This window comes from Stylophora pistillata, chromosome 13 (assembly GCF_964205215.1).
Source record: "Stylophora pistillata chromosome 13, jaStyPist1.2, whole genome shotgun sequence".
Taxonomy (NCBI): Eukaryota; Metazoa; Cnidaria; class Anthozoa; order Scleractinia; family Pocilloporidae; genus Stylophora; species Stylophora pistillata.
In genome coordinates, this window is record NC_142531.1 from 12083060 (window position 1) to 12098059 (window position 15000).

General features: G+C 37.8%; 3 protein-coding genes and 2 pseudogenes across 4 annotated transcripts in view; 2 read left to right on the forward strand and 3 right to left on the reverse strand.

The window, feature by feature from the left end:
- Positions 1–2334, reverse strand: part of LOC111322144 (uncharacterized) — an 8685-nt pseudogene extending 6351 nt beyond the window's left edge.
- A 117-nt stretch (positions 2335–2451) lies between these two features.
- On the forward strand, positions 2452–7571 carry LOC148717658 (uncharacterized). The gene is given in 5 exon segments (XM_088742675.1): positions 2452–3763; positions 4252–4742; positions 4744–4858; positions 5367–5621; positions 6345–7571. Coding segments are annotated over 5 exon segments (3165 nt in total). The 5' UTR covers positions 2452–2686.
- The window catches only part of LOC148717659 (uncharacterized), a 9902-nt pseudogene continuing 1192 nt past the window's right edge, over positions 6291–15000 (reverse strand). Inside the window, exons 2-3 of the transcript XR_015994502.1 lie at positions 9902–10169; positions 6291–9538 (exon numbers count right to left, since the gene is read on the reverse strand). The product of XR_015994502.1 is annotated as an uncharacterized LOC148717659 (transcript). The remainder of the gene's footprint in view (positions 9539–9901; positions 10170–15000) is intronic.
- LOC148717660 (uncharacterized) lies at positions 10185–11938 on the forward strand. Its single transcript, XM_088742682.1, has 2 exons — positions 10185–10419; positions 10658–11938. Exons 1-2 carry the CDS (start codon positions 10306–10308, stop codon positions 11693–11695), a joined length of 1152 nt encoding a protein of 383 aa, XP_088598808.1. The 5' UTR covers positions 10185–10305; the 3' UTR covers positions 11696–11938.
- LOC148717661 (uncharacterized) overlaps positions 11795–15000 on the reverse strand; it is a 4025-nt gene continuing 819 nt past the window's right edge. The window contains exons 2-3 of the mRNA XM_088742676.1: positions 13599–15000; positions 11795–13179 (exon numbers count right to left, since the gene is read on the reverse strand). The exon at positions 13599–15000 is cut by the window's right edge and continues 240 nt beyond it. Of these exons, the coding sequence (XP_088598802.1) occupies positions 12408–13179; positions 13599–15000 (2174 nt within the window). The 3' untranslated portion in view covers positions 11795–12407. The remainder of the gene's footprint in view (positions 13180–13598) is intronic.

Sequence of the window (15000 nt, forward strand, 5' to 3'; positions counted from 1 at the left end):
TTCACTTTATTCTGGCCACCGGCCGTGCAATAATTCTTAGCTCCCTTCTTTGCCCTTTTGTCCACCATGAAACGGTCGTCTTCAGAACCACCAACTACATCACTTCCTGTGTAAGATGAGAGATTTGAATGCGCGCAAAATGGACCCATTTCAGATTGTGAAATCCAAACTTCGAGCTTCAAAAACATTATACAGGAAAGTGCTTTTGGTCCGTTAAAATCGCTTAGCTGTGTTCATCCAGACATAAGCAAACAAACAGGGGAAAAAGAATTTTTACTCCATAAGCACTTTAACTCTCAAATGAGGTTAGTAAGGCTAATTTAAATGCATATGAAAGAATTTTTAATTGGCAGCTATGTATGAAAGAAGTCCTTTTTTGTTTTAGATTGTTTTCATCTATTGCATTATAATATCTCGTGTTTATTAAATCCTACTGTTTAAATCACAAGGTTTTGCACAGCTAATATAATTCATTTATTGTTAAAACCCCGTGTATACCCCCATATCCTCGGTGGCTTGTCAAGGCCCCAGTGGTTTTTGGCTGACTTATGCGATAAACACAAATCAGATTTTGGCCTTTTTTAAACAGTTTATTAGCAAGTAGATTATAGATTGAAGCACTCATCATTCATACAATTTTCACTCCAAAGTCCACTGTTTAGAAGGAAATTGTGATGTTGCTCTGCCTCGAAGAATTATCAAAACGTGGACTGTTATGCTTTTTGACACAGGCTATTAGTATTACAACTCACACATAGGCATGTATCATATGAACAGCGAAACTTAATTTTGTTTGTTTACAAATATAAATGAAAGTGATATGTTAAGTGATAGAGTACTAGAAGTTTTCAGTGGTCCTAACTCATATAACACTTCCTAAATAATTCAATAGTGACCAGTAAACAAAAAAGTTAACAATTTTTCATATAATGAATCTCAAAAACATAGCTACAAGAGTATGTACCCTACGAATCTTTAACAGCAATGCAATGCTTTAATACTACCTCCAGCAAGCATCATGATATAGAAGTGGAAGTCTTTCAGCGGTTCTTCTTGTTAAGCAATCTAGAAATCTGAGATTCTGTTGACAGTGTAACAGTTCTGTAATGTTACACTTTATGACTCACACTTGAGACACAACCATGCCCCCATAGGGGCATCTGTGAGACCCATGCAGGAAAGGTGAAACCACTGGATGGTGCATTCACTGTATTCGCACGACAACATCAGTCCAAATTCTGCTGGATTGCACAGGCAATACTGCTCAGGTTCCTCTATAAAATAAGCAAAAACGAGAAGTCAGTCGTATGTCAAGTGCCATAAACCCCCTAAAAGGCAAATAGCAATTATTAATCGATCGTTACCACTGTACCACTTTACATCATTACCACCCTTATCTTAATATGGCTCATGTCATTAACTGATAGAAGTCTTTTAACACCTACCATTACAGTGTGGGCAATACCAAGAGAACACTGGGCTGTGCAATAGTCCCGTGCAAGCAAAGTGGGACCATTTAATTGGACAATGAGGCCCTTCGCATGGAAGCATGTTCCCATGCTCTAACACGCGACACCAGCACCCCACATCCTTGTCTGGAACAGCCTCGTCACCTGTGAACAAAATTAAATACCTTATTAAAAAATCGTATTTTGCATTTGTCAACAAAATGAATATGAATTAGTTTAAGGTTAGTCAAAAGACTGATAATTACTCTTTGTTTTCTTTTTTTTCTTGCCCTTGTTGTTGTAGTTGTTGGCATCTTTTTTGGTGTCAATGCTGCCTTCTTAGCCCCTTCCTTTCGTCGTTCAGCAGTAAGTCTTAAGAGGCTGTCCGCCTAAGAACGGATAAGGCAAATTTCGGACCTTCACAGATTTCCCTAATTTTTACTGTAAAAGTCGAGACTTGTATCCCATGAACAAATATTGCGTTTATTTTAAACCAGTCTGGTCTTTTCACTTTTTACGAGATATTTTTCAAGGTTACCTCAAAGGCACCCAGTTTCCCCCCCGGACCTCCGTAATTTAGCTACAAAAGTCGATCGCTGCTGTAGCCGTATTTTCAATTCTAACGAGCTTTCTATTTCATATGTCTAAGATCAACCTTTTGCCATTTCGTTAACGGTAAAATAATCACACTGTATATATTTTTCACTGAGTTACAAATTTTTCAAAATACTTACCTCGAGCATTGAAATTTGTGATGCGTGAGGTACATGTGGTTGAAAGCTATTTTCTCTTATGTGGGACCTAATCTCGAGTCAAATCTATTACAGCCTATAAGCACTTACACCTAATAAGTAAATTATGGAATAGAACTTTTGGGCACTCTTCATGGCGCACCGCAGAGAGCTTTGCGAATTTAACAAATATTCGCCATTTTGATCGAAACCAAAGATAACGCGATCCGCACATGAATCCGATTTCTAAGCCCTAACGGCCTAAAATAGTCTCCTTCGCAGCCGTTTTTAGGCTCGTCACGCAACGCTCCTCCCCACGAACGGCTGCTTCTTTTTGAACTGCATTCCTTTCCCTTTGTTGGTCTAAGAGAAGACTAACCAATCAGATCCCAATGCTTGTTTTCAATTGAACCAATCAAAAGTCAGCTAAATATTTTCCCGCGAAGAAACTTGACATGTGTTAACTGGAATATTCAGACCAGAGGAATTTTGTGGTAGTCTTTAAAAATGGAAACTCCAAAGAAAGTCGTAGAGGCTGCTGATCGCTGCTTTATTTGTGCTACAGTTGTACCAAAGAAACATAAGTTGTATATTTTCGGAAAATCGTCGATTGACTTTTGCGAAATTATCAACTCCGCACTAAATGTGAATGTGCAAAATTACTCAGCAAGCGACCAGTTATTCATCTGCAGAGCGCAGTGCTACCAAAGATTGACAAAATTTAAGCGTGCAATAGACAATCTTAACAAGGCTAAAGTTGAATTAGAGGAGGTTTTTAAAGTGAACGTTCATCGCACGAAGAGACTGAGATGTCAAGAGGAGGAAGGGGAAGACATCGAGAAAGAGATGGATGGACAGCTAGGACAATCTGCCAGTGGAAAAGTCGTAAAAGTACTCAACTTTTCCACTGACGCTACCACTTTTACTTCTTCGCCCGGAGTTTCACCCTTCGTCTCATCAGATAACCAGCATTGCGCCTGGAAATTCCCATCGCCAAATCAGAGCGGTGGCGAATTGCTCAAATGCACGTTTATGAATACCATCGTTCATAGTCACAAAGTTGTCACCTCCACTCCGAGAAAGTCACCAAGAAACTGTGAAGGGAATGGGGAAACTTCTTGCGTAAAGCTGTCAATCAGTTATCCCAGTAAAAATGTGAATAAATCACTTCATGGTGGTTATCAACTGATTGGAAAGGCACTAGTTCACGGCATACCCTCTAGAGTCGCTTGTGCTGTCATGAACTGTCAACCCGTTCGCAAGCACATTCTAGAAAAAACATTGGGGACTTTAAGGAGAGAAGTTTTGGGGCTTTGCTCGAAAAACAATCCTTCGTTACTTCGAAAGTCTAACAAGGATGGCCTAACAGAATTCGATCTGAAGCGCGTGTGTGAAGAATGGAAAGTCAGAGCTCCATTATTTTATTCATTTTTGATGATTTCCGCCACCAATAAAAGAACAAAGGCTTCTTCGTGGTTTGGGAGCGTTGCTGTGGCTGGGTCGGTACTTCTCAAGCAAAGAAGTGAGAAAATGGATGCCACTTCTTCCGTTCTTGGTATTATGTTGAAAACTAAGTCAATCGAGGTATGTCTTATTTAACTAAGAAGTTATATTCATTCACAATCTACATCCTGTAATCCCTCAAAAAACAAATCACCCAGTAAAATGCATCATAGTTCTATTCTTTCCTTTTTGCCTTCAGTCAATAAACAAAGTTAAAAAGTAGTTGTTCGCACTGTGCAAGCTTGCACACTCCACAATCGAACAAGTTGAAAACCAGTTTGATTAAAATAACTACAGCTGTATGTGAGCAAAGTGGTGAAAAATTTCTTTAAATTATTTTTTAAGAGGTGTGGAAAGTGTGCCAAACAACAGTTTGGAAAAATCTAAACCTACTTTAATCGAACTTTTAGTGAGCTTATTTGGTGTGAATGAGGTTCATATTGCAAACACTAGGTGTGCACAATGCAGAAACTGCATTGTGCACACCAACTATTTATACATTTATTTCTTCCCAATGTATTTTAGATAAATTTGAATTACTAAAACCTTGGTTTTTGTTGTTTTGGAAGGCATCCATCTCCAGGCTGAACAAGCTGAAATTAACTAATTCAAATAGTAACATTCTCAAGAAACTCGATACTCTTGGAAAAGATCATGATGCTCGTCTCACTAAAACAAAGCAGAGGATTACCAAAGAGAATAGTATATTAATGGATGCCAAAGAAAAGTGTGATAGTATGGCAAATAGTCACAGTACCCATGCTGCCTGTTCAGCCTCGTGCCAGAAGGAGGTTGATGCCGCGAGGAAGGAGGTTGATGAGTTGAAGAAGGCATGTCATCCTGGCTTTGTTATTTCCTTTGATAACATTGATGTCCATGTGCAACGTCGAAATATGACAATGGACTCACAAAACCATGACTTCCATTGGATAAATCATCAAATGATCGAAAACAGGGTGTCAGGTGCAACGTTGAATTCTACTGAGCCTAAAAACTACCTGCCAAATGTCTCCAATCTTCAGTTCATTCCAACACTTGAAGATCAACAACGTTGATCGTATTTTGACGTCTCGTATTCTGGTGGAATACTTCCAAGCCCTTTCTCCCCTAGCTGAGGCATGCATCCAGCACATCCCCCATAAGCACTCCCAAGCAATGTCACAAAAGACAAAAAGGGTAACTGGAGCTTTGTTATTTTTTAAATGAAATAGCAAGGAGTACAAATACATAAAATTATAATGCTGATTTCCAAAACTCCCATGTATGTCTACACAAACTGTATTCATTTGCATTCAATAACAAATCACCTTGAAAACTGTTAATTGATCACATTGTAACCCTTTGCAACCCGATCTCAGCATTTTCTCCACATTGTCCTCCAAAATTATGTTTCTTATCGTATTGATTGAAAAGATATGTTCAAACAGCAAGACATTTCATCTTTGCTGATCATTTCATCCACTCTCATTACTTCTATGTTTGATCAGGAATAGATGTTGCCAAGAGAAATGAGATTCTGATTACTGTTGATGCCTAATGGGTGACTTCAGTTACTCTTGAATATAAAAAAAATGATAGACGAAATAATAGTTATTGTTTATGTCCTGCTTCATCAGTTTTATGCAAGCAATACTTTTAAGAGATTCAACACGATTAGATTTATCCTACAATCTTCTTTTTTTAGACACCACTGGGCTTAATTTTCAAAAATGAGAATGTCAACGAGGATATGGTGGAAATTTTGAAACAATTCCACTCATACCTCCCCCAGACTGATGATCAGGGTGTTGATGGGCAATTCTTCTCAGGAGACCAGTTAACTGTTGAGAGAGCAGTAAATGTTATTGCATCAGTAGCCAATGGCTTCACTTCAAAGGACAGGCTGGAAGGCATAAATATGCAACTGGGAGACTGGCATGCAGCTGTAAAATTGTTAAGTGTGAGTACAGTATTATTTACATACCAGTTTAATGACATGGAATTTGTCATAGCCTTTAAGCCTCAATAGTGAACAACATGCAATTTTTCCTAATTATGTCACTACTTGGCCACATATACAGGTGATGGGAATGAATGATAAAAGTGATTACCAAAGATGAACATTAGATGTTTAAACAAAATTAATTCTCCCAAGCAGTACCTTAAGAAATAAAGAGAGAAGAGTGTGGAGAAAATGCATGCCGATACCAGGGCTTGAAGGGTACTTTAAGAACAGCTTTTACAGTCAGGCAACAACTGCGATATGCAATGCAACAACCTTGGGGCAACAACTTCAACTAGACAAAACAACTAACTTTATAACTTGAGGCATGCTGAATTTCATACACATTTTTATCCCTGGTCAAAATCTCTCTTTTTTTTTTTTAACATTACGTTCTGGCAACAGTATGGTATGGGATAAGATCATGGAATAAATCTATTTGATCAAATCTGCTATTTATAGTGCCAAAAATTTTGAAAGTCTGCTGGTATACCAAATTAATTTCTATGCAGTTGTTGCTCAATATTATTCCTGGTTAATTAATTAATATTGCCCCTTTTACTTCACATTTCTATAGTTTTTCCCCTTTTCAACCATGCCATTTTTACCAGAAATAAGATTACACTACAACATAATCATTTACATTTATTTACTTTACCTCTTTCTTTACACATTGGACAGCTTATCTACTCAAGATTCTTTAGTGGAAAATCATCAGTGGACAACTGCACTATGTTTGCAGACTGTGCTCTAATTAACCGGAGAAATGTCACAGGTGATGTGTCCTCATCCTACAGACCAAACAGAGACTTTTTCCGTGTTGTTTTTAAATCAAGGGTGATAGGAGCAGCCATGTCACTATTGGGATTTGAAGATAAGTCTAGCACTCCATCAAAATACACGTTGCCAAAAAACATGACAGCCCTGGAAAAGGCAGCCAAGCTGAAGGTACTTCATGACCTATCTGCTAAAGTGGTGGATAGTTTTGTTTTCAAAGATAATGTGGCTGAGAAAGTAAACAACATCATTTCTGAGCATGAAAGAAGAAATGTCCTTAATAATCAGGGCTTAACTCCAGATGGTCGATTCCCATGTAGATTTCCAGGATGCAAAAGTTCCTTTAAGCACAATGGAAAAGCAAGAAGAAACCATGAACTGGCCCATAATCCTCCAGTTCAAGTGGAAAATGAACCTTTCCAAGTTTCTTCTACCAAACCATCTCCCCCTTCCAGGCCTGAAGAGATGAAATCAAAAGATGATGTATTTGATTACAATTGTGCCTTATTAACAGATGGGTATTTATTCTTCAACTTCCTTGATGCAATTAAGGAAGGCGATGGGGATCGATTAATAAGGCAGTACAAGTACTTCATGCTGCATTGCAAAGCAGATGGAACACACAGCACCAAGTATGCCCTTGAATGCCTCTATCAATTATTTCTTGTGTATGCTCTTTTAACACCCAGAGATAGTGTACGCTTTGTCTGGAACAGATCGGTAAACAATCATGGCAAGAAAGCATGCAACATCCCATTAGATGAATCAACTGAACACAGCAACAACTTCATAAAACAGTGCATCAGGAATCTGGGCCCAAACATCACTGAGGCAGCTGTCTCAAGAGTATGCAAAGCGGAGAGTACCACTAGATTGATACTAGAAAATCTTGATGAAAGCCTACAACGCATCTCTAGGTCTGGGAGCCATTCTGAATCATCAGAAAAAAAAGACCTAGATGAACTGTTAAAGAAAGTTGTTAGCTTCCAAGCCTTCTGTGAAATTGAGGGTCGCAAGTATATTCATTTCAAAGACTTTAAACGAGATGGCCTTGAAAATCTTGATTTGTCTGACCTATACCAATGGATTAATAGACACAAACGAAATGTTGTGTTAGGGATAAGGTCCTGATAAAAATCAAGCAATTATTATATCCAGCACCTCTGTTTATGTACATTGATAATCAGAGGGGTGTATGGAAGAGAGCCATGACTACTGATAAATGTTTAGATTCTCCTTCCAAATTACCCTGCATTTGCATGTGAAATAAAAGGAAAAATTGTTGTTACATTAAGAGAGATTGAAGGCCTATATTCCATGCACCCCTCAAATAATCTAGCGTTTGATACAATAGACCACGATCTTCTGCTCTTATGCAAAATGAAAGTAAATGAAATTTAAAACCAACAAAATATTGAACCACAAGATATGCATGTCATAGGTTATGGCAAAATCAATTTGTCCATTTCTTACTTGTTGAAACTGTACTGAAATATTAGATTTAGCTAAGTGTTGATGTTATTTACAACCTAGTACAATAGGCACTCTATATGCCTAATTTGTTTTCTTCATAATCATTAGCATTATAGTAATAATAAGAAATCCCTATTAATAACTATGTCCACTCCTATCACTAATGCTGTTGAGACTAATTGTACCGATTTCAATGTTACAGGCGTTTATTTACTTAGATCTATACTTTCACAATTGCGGCCAAAATATCTGCTGGTATTTCATCATCCAATGATTCTGTTGAATTGTCCAGTGTCTCTTCAAGCATGGAGATTGACTCATCCAACTGAGATAAAGATACATTATCAACAATCATGTCAAACAGTTCACTGTCTTGAAAAATCTCATCCCATTCATCCATGTACTCATCATCAAAATCAATGCTGCTTTCAAAATGGGTACCAGGGAGGTCTCTGTCACATGTAACATCCCCAAAAACAATGCTAATGACTGATAAAACTTTCTGTGCATGACGTTTGTCCCATACTTCCACTGACTTATAGATGTCTGAAAGAGTAAAAATTGAGGCTATGTTTTACAAAACCTGAAATATCTGATGCTCAGAAAATCCCAACATGAAGTGAAGATTTGTTAGAGTTTTGACTTCTCCATTGGCACTTGTATTTAAGAGTTTCAAAACTAATATTTTGTGATATTGATTCAAGGCATTCTCTACAAGTTTTTTGCTGTCTGCTGATACACTTCTTTGCTGGTGTGTACCAACAGTTACATTCAGAATGGCTTGTGATGGGTATTTACAGTAACTGAAACAATCTGGTTGCCCACAGTCACAACTTGCTGCACAAATGTCACAGCACTTGTGAGGTATCTCTATATTGACAGCATCTGCATCAAAATGCTTCATCAGAGTCATCCTTCTACACTCTTTAGTTTTGATGAAAGACTTTATGTCAGAATGGACATGGTTCAGCAATACACCATGATAAAGCAAAAAAGCAACACTTTCACCACTGTCTCTTCCAGCACGCCCAGTCTCTTGTACATATGCTTCTACATTCTTCGAAGGTCCATAATGAATCACTCTTTGAACCCCTTTACAATTGATGCCCATACCAAAGGCAATTGTAGCTATAAGTAGCCTAACTGAACCATGTTCTTGCTGAAAAGACTCCAAAACAATTTTCTTGTTTGCCTCTGGAGTGCATGAATGAAGCATTTCGACTAGTGGATATCCATTGCTACTTGTCATATTCTCCTTACCAAGCAGACCACTCATTGTAGCATAAATAATGCTACACTGTTTAATTGTTTGACAGTACACGATGGTTCTTACACAATTCTGTCCTTCTGTCCTCAGTGTATCAGTAAGCCAAGCAAAGTATTCTTCATGTTCAGCCTTTTTGTCCATACAATGAACAACATACCTGATGTTGGTTTTGTTAGGACTTTCTTTAATTTCAACAAAGCATTCCATATGTAATATGTTGAGGATGGTATCTCTTGTGAGGCGAGTTGCGGTGGCTGTCAAAGCAATGACTGGGACGTCTGAAGCCAAAGACCGTAACTCATACAACTTTCCGTAACATTCTCTAAATGCAGCCATTTTATTTTCCTGTGAAGTCCCCCTTGAAATAAAGATTTTTAAGTCTGTTAGCATTTTTAGCCGGACGTAAATGCTACATCAAAATAATATAAATAAGACATACTGGTAATTATCTTCAGAGAAAGTGAAACGTATTCTAATTGTATTTCAAATTATCAACTCACAAAACTTCATCAACAACATAAAATAATCCGTTAATTGAGATTAGTCTGCCTATAGACTAACTATTGCACAAAAGATGAGTACAGACTGCGAAAGTTTTGTAAAACAAGATCAATGAGGTATAAAAAGTATTTTAATTGCGTGAAAGGCTGCACTAGTCAAAAGCCAACATTTCTACATCTGAAGAATAAATAAGGCAAGATATTGCCTGAAACCCACTTACCATTGCCTTAGAACATGTGCCTCATCGACTGCAATGGCACAAAGCTTACGGGAATATACATCGTTGTGCAACATCGCCCTCCAGCGGTCGTTTTTGAGCCATGCTTCCGGCGATCCATAGACCAATGAATATTTCCCGTTTTCAACACTTACTCTTTCATCTTCAGAAGCCGAGGTCAGGTTTAGAGCGCTAATCCCAACACTCGTAAGGAACTTGACTTGATCATCCATGAGACTAATCAATGGACTAACAACTACAACAGTATGTCCTGAAGTTGATCGAAGCATAGTTAATCGAGGGGACTGGTTATGAAAGCCGGCGAACTTCAAAGGACCGGCCTATTGTTTGGGTTTTGAGGTTGAGATGCACCGTCACGTGACATTGACCGTGCATCTAAAAACAACATGGCGGACGCGTGTGATGACATGTTCTTCTTTGGAGACGATTTAGAGGCAATTTTAGGAGTTTTAGAAGAAGAAGAAGACCTTGATGAGCACTTCAGAGAAGCAGCTGCTGATGTAAGCTATAGAATCTGTTTTAATAGTTAAAATATAGCCTAAAAACGTCAAAAAGGAAGATTGAACATGAAGGTCGAACAGACTAGCTTTCGACATCATGCTTTCGATCAATCACTCTTATTTCGGGCTCTATTTATAAACCATTTCTTGCCTAAACGTTATTTTATCAGCTGTTGATTTAAAGATGATTTATGAACCTAAGTAGTGTGTGATGTTGATCGTGAATTTGGTTTTGCAGGTTCACCCACTGAGCGTCACTTGCCCTCATTGTCCAAAGAAATGCAAGAGTAAGAGCGGACTGAAACGTCACATCACTGTTAAACACAAAGATAAAACAGAAGAAACAGAAGAAACTGAGACAGACAAACCAGAAAATCGAGATCTATTAACTGTGGAAACGTATGCAAGCATCGTTGGCAATGCTAAAGTGAAACTTAGAGACAGCAAAATTTATCCAAAGGTAAACAAAGACGAGATATGGTCCTACAACTGCAACACTCTACAATCTTCAACACCTAAATTTTCTGAAATTCAGGGGCTTTATATTCAATTGGCAAAGTCTGGAAATGCAGAGAGGTTTTATGCAGCCTTTTACGCTAGCATAGTCTTGCATGCTTCGAGCCATTTTGTAGGATTATCAAGAAACTCTGCTACATTACTTTGTTCAAAAGTGGCCGACTGCCTTTTAACACATAGCAAAGAAAAAGCAGAAACTCACACATGTGAACCATTGACGAAATTATCTGATAAAGAGAAGTCAGGGTTACAGTATATTGGAGGTTATGTACTACATAAGCTACATAACAAGCACAAACAAGCAAGTAAAACACTAGAAAATGACCACGCAATCTCACTGATAATGGCTGGGAAATGGGACAATCCTATTGGTGAAGATCAGAGATTGACTACAACATTGAATCGAGGTGGACTGTGGAAGATCACAAGAAATGCTCAGTCTGTTTTTGAAAGAACTGAACACTATTTCAGGGAAGCTACTCGTAAAACCAGTCTGAAAAACATTCCTTTAGCTAATATTATTTTAAGATCAATGCATGATGTAACTGTTGTCGCATCTCACTCTGCCATGTTAGCCGACTCTGAAGTTGAGATTAGTAGCCATGTTGCCAAAGATGTTCTCCACAATATTATTAGTTTGTATGTTAGAGTTCGTTCTTTTTCATTTGTGAAGGACGTTATTCAAAAACACAAAATTAGATTGAAACAACTGAAATCAAAAGCTCTTCGCAAGGACATCAATAGGTCATCAACAGACTAATTACTGTAATATTCTTTAAATTCCCAAAACAAATAGACTTTTCTGTAAATTTAATGTTCCTGTTTTATTTAAAAAATATCATAATAAGTTTGACTGACGCTGTGCCTAGAATATGTATTTCAGGAATTATGCTACAAATATTCAAGTAGAAATACAAAGGAGGCAAATGTTTGAAAGTCAGTCCTTATGTATTATATTATTAAAACTTATATTAAATTATTAAAGCACAATTGTTAAAACCAATGATGTTTGTGAGTTGAATACATTGATATGAAAATGATATGGAATATATCAGACTGTTTACAGATAAGTAAGAAACCTTTCCCAACAATAAATGGGAACAATTAATCCTATTGATTTATGAAACACCAAATAAAACAGTGTTATGATATAATGCTATTTACAAATTTACAAAAAACCTGATAGAGTGAGCACACTTGAACAATGAAAGAAAATATTTTTAGGGGATAATCAAAACAAGGGATTAGTCTCTAAGATAACTATTAATCCAAAATCCTCACAGAATAAGTATGCTCACTCTAATGTATTATTTTAAAATTACAAGATCACTCACTATATATTTATGAATAACCCTATGATACAAAACAAGAAACTGATACTTTTTATATTTTCCTAAGTTTTAAGCTATGTTTTAAGTTAGATACACACTCATTTGGAGATACACAGGTTATAATAATCAGCAATGTCAGCATTATTTAGTTTTCTTCCTTTTTGGGACAGGGTCATCTGAGACATTAACCCATGCCTTGTTTTTGTCTTTCCTGCCTCGGGTATTACCAGACTGACAGGTGACAGCGCGTTGCACTCTGATGGTGTTATTGTTGTAACCAAATTGACGCATATCTGGGTTGTCACTTCTCCTACCAAGCTTCCTCTGGTTCCCAAAATACTCCTCAAGGGGATCTTGGCAAAAGCGCTCAGTGAGCACATATTCCATCCCTTCATTAAGTAGAAACTTTGTAGCCTCTACAACTGAATGAACTGTGATTTTCAAGCCTTCGTAGGTTTGCCAAGAGAGAAACATCTTGCTCCTTGCATTGTTGGTGTACTCACCAGGACGATTGGCCACACTCTCTCTCCAATTTCTCAAATAACCAAGGAAATCATTGGTTAACCAGGCAAACCGTTGATCATTCACTGATGAATATGGCTTGAGAAATGGCTTTCTTTTACGCACATGCTCATGTTGGTTGCGAACATTCAGACAATCAAAGAAGTTGTCCATCATTTCGCACAATTTAGATGTGGCGATGGTGTCGGGAGGACCAAATGACTTAAGAACATTTGCCACTGAAGCACTGAGGATCTGGACAGCAAGGTTGACTCTCATTGTAGAGTAAGCACTGAGCTTAATATGGTCATAAGTTAACCGAGGAAGCAGCTTTAGGCCATTGTCAAGGTCTTGATGAAACAGCTGGATAAAATGCTGCCAGAGGATATAGTGGCCATCATTCCACATGTACCTACAGAATAAGACATTGGTTATTACTATCAATCACTAAATCAAACTACTTCCTTATCGTAGTTTACACCTAAATCATTATATGAATTCTGTAAATGTAATGTTGTTTTGAATAACTAAGGAAATGTAAATCCACCCAAGTTTTCAAGGGAGTTCCCAATCACAACCCCCCTCCTTACGTAAAAATCTTATTGTTTGTAACCATAGTAACCATGTTAGCTAATGTTATCTAGTCAAAATACCAATAATTCTAGCTTGACTATATTATTTCACCTCTTACTAAAAGCAAGGGAAATGTTTGACTCTGTTGTCAATTATATGAATAAATCATACAATTTCTAACATGGATGCATTGAAAGTGCAAATTTTATTCTGTGAAATTATATCTCTACAATAATAGTTTCAAATATATCGACTTACCGAGTACATGTACCATGACCAGAGCTGTAGACACAATTTCTTGTAGTCTTAATGAGATGGGGAGCATCAGAACAAAAATATATGAACCTGTCGGGTGCATAGAGGTTCACAGTGCGATAGCACACATCAGTTCCAGCATTACCATCAAGAGCTTTGTGCATTCTGTACAATGCTCGGTTGGGTGACGCTCCATCTGATGTACTTGCAATCACCCAAAGATTACAAGCTAACTCAAGCACACATACTGCTTGCCAAAACAATGGCATAAGCTGATAAGATGTAATCCCATCGGTGGCAAAATAGGCTAAGCTGAACTTCAACTCAGTACAGAGACCTCTGATATAAAAGACCATAGCATGGCTTGCAATCTTGTCAGCTTTTTCAAGTGTTCCAAAGTTTATATCAGGATCTCCCAGGTCAAGGAAACCAGTTAGTTCCCCAGATACTTTGTCAAATACCAGATTTGACAAAATTTTCATTTCGTCAAAAAGGAGCACAATGTATCGTTGCACATCGAAGTAGCTGTTTGTAAGAACATTCAACTCCTCAAGTACTTCCTCTTGAATGCCAGCTTTGGGTCGTATACAATTTCTATAGTCCTTCAATGTGCGTTGGCTCGGCAGTACAAGGATGTTACTTTTCCTGAGCTCTTCATAGCATGCTGGGGACTTGGTAGCAAGTGACAAGCAGTATCGAATGATCATAGGATGGTATCGGACACCAGTTTTACTCTTTGTCATCAATTTCTTTTGCTGCTGCCAGAACAGATCCATGAATGGAGTGATATTTTCATTGGATGTCCCCAATATAGTTGTAATGTCATTGCTTAACTGGTTGTCTACTTCTACACTTGACTTTTCTATCTCTGATTTCATTTCTTCAAGCTTTCGTTCTAGTTCTGCACACTTAAGCCTCTGTGTTTTTAGGGTTAGCTTTATTCTCTCTGGTGTTGTGTGAGAGACTGGAGCAAACAAATGAGCAGGCTTTGCAAGCTTTCTTTGCTTTGCTTTCTGATCCACCTCTGACTTGTGAGAGTATTTGTAGCAAACACAGCACTGCTCACCATGCTCCACCAAAACTTCACAGTCCCGTGTTCTCCAATATTCCAGCTGTGGGAATATCACAGAATCATCTCTGAATAACGGATCCACTGACTTCGGTATAATGTGGTGTACGATATCGGATGACAGTTCAAATGGTCTCACTCCAGGGCAAATCAAGAGAACATCAATTCTCTTGATAAGTTCAGAGACTGTGATGTTCATAACGGATCGCAAGGTTTCAAGATGAATCGCATGATCATCTGGCAGAAACCATCCAAACACAGACACAGAAAAACCAAGACTATCATCGATGGTGAGCTGAATCTTTGGTAACACAAGCAGAGAACTCTTCTTTGTCA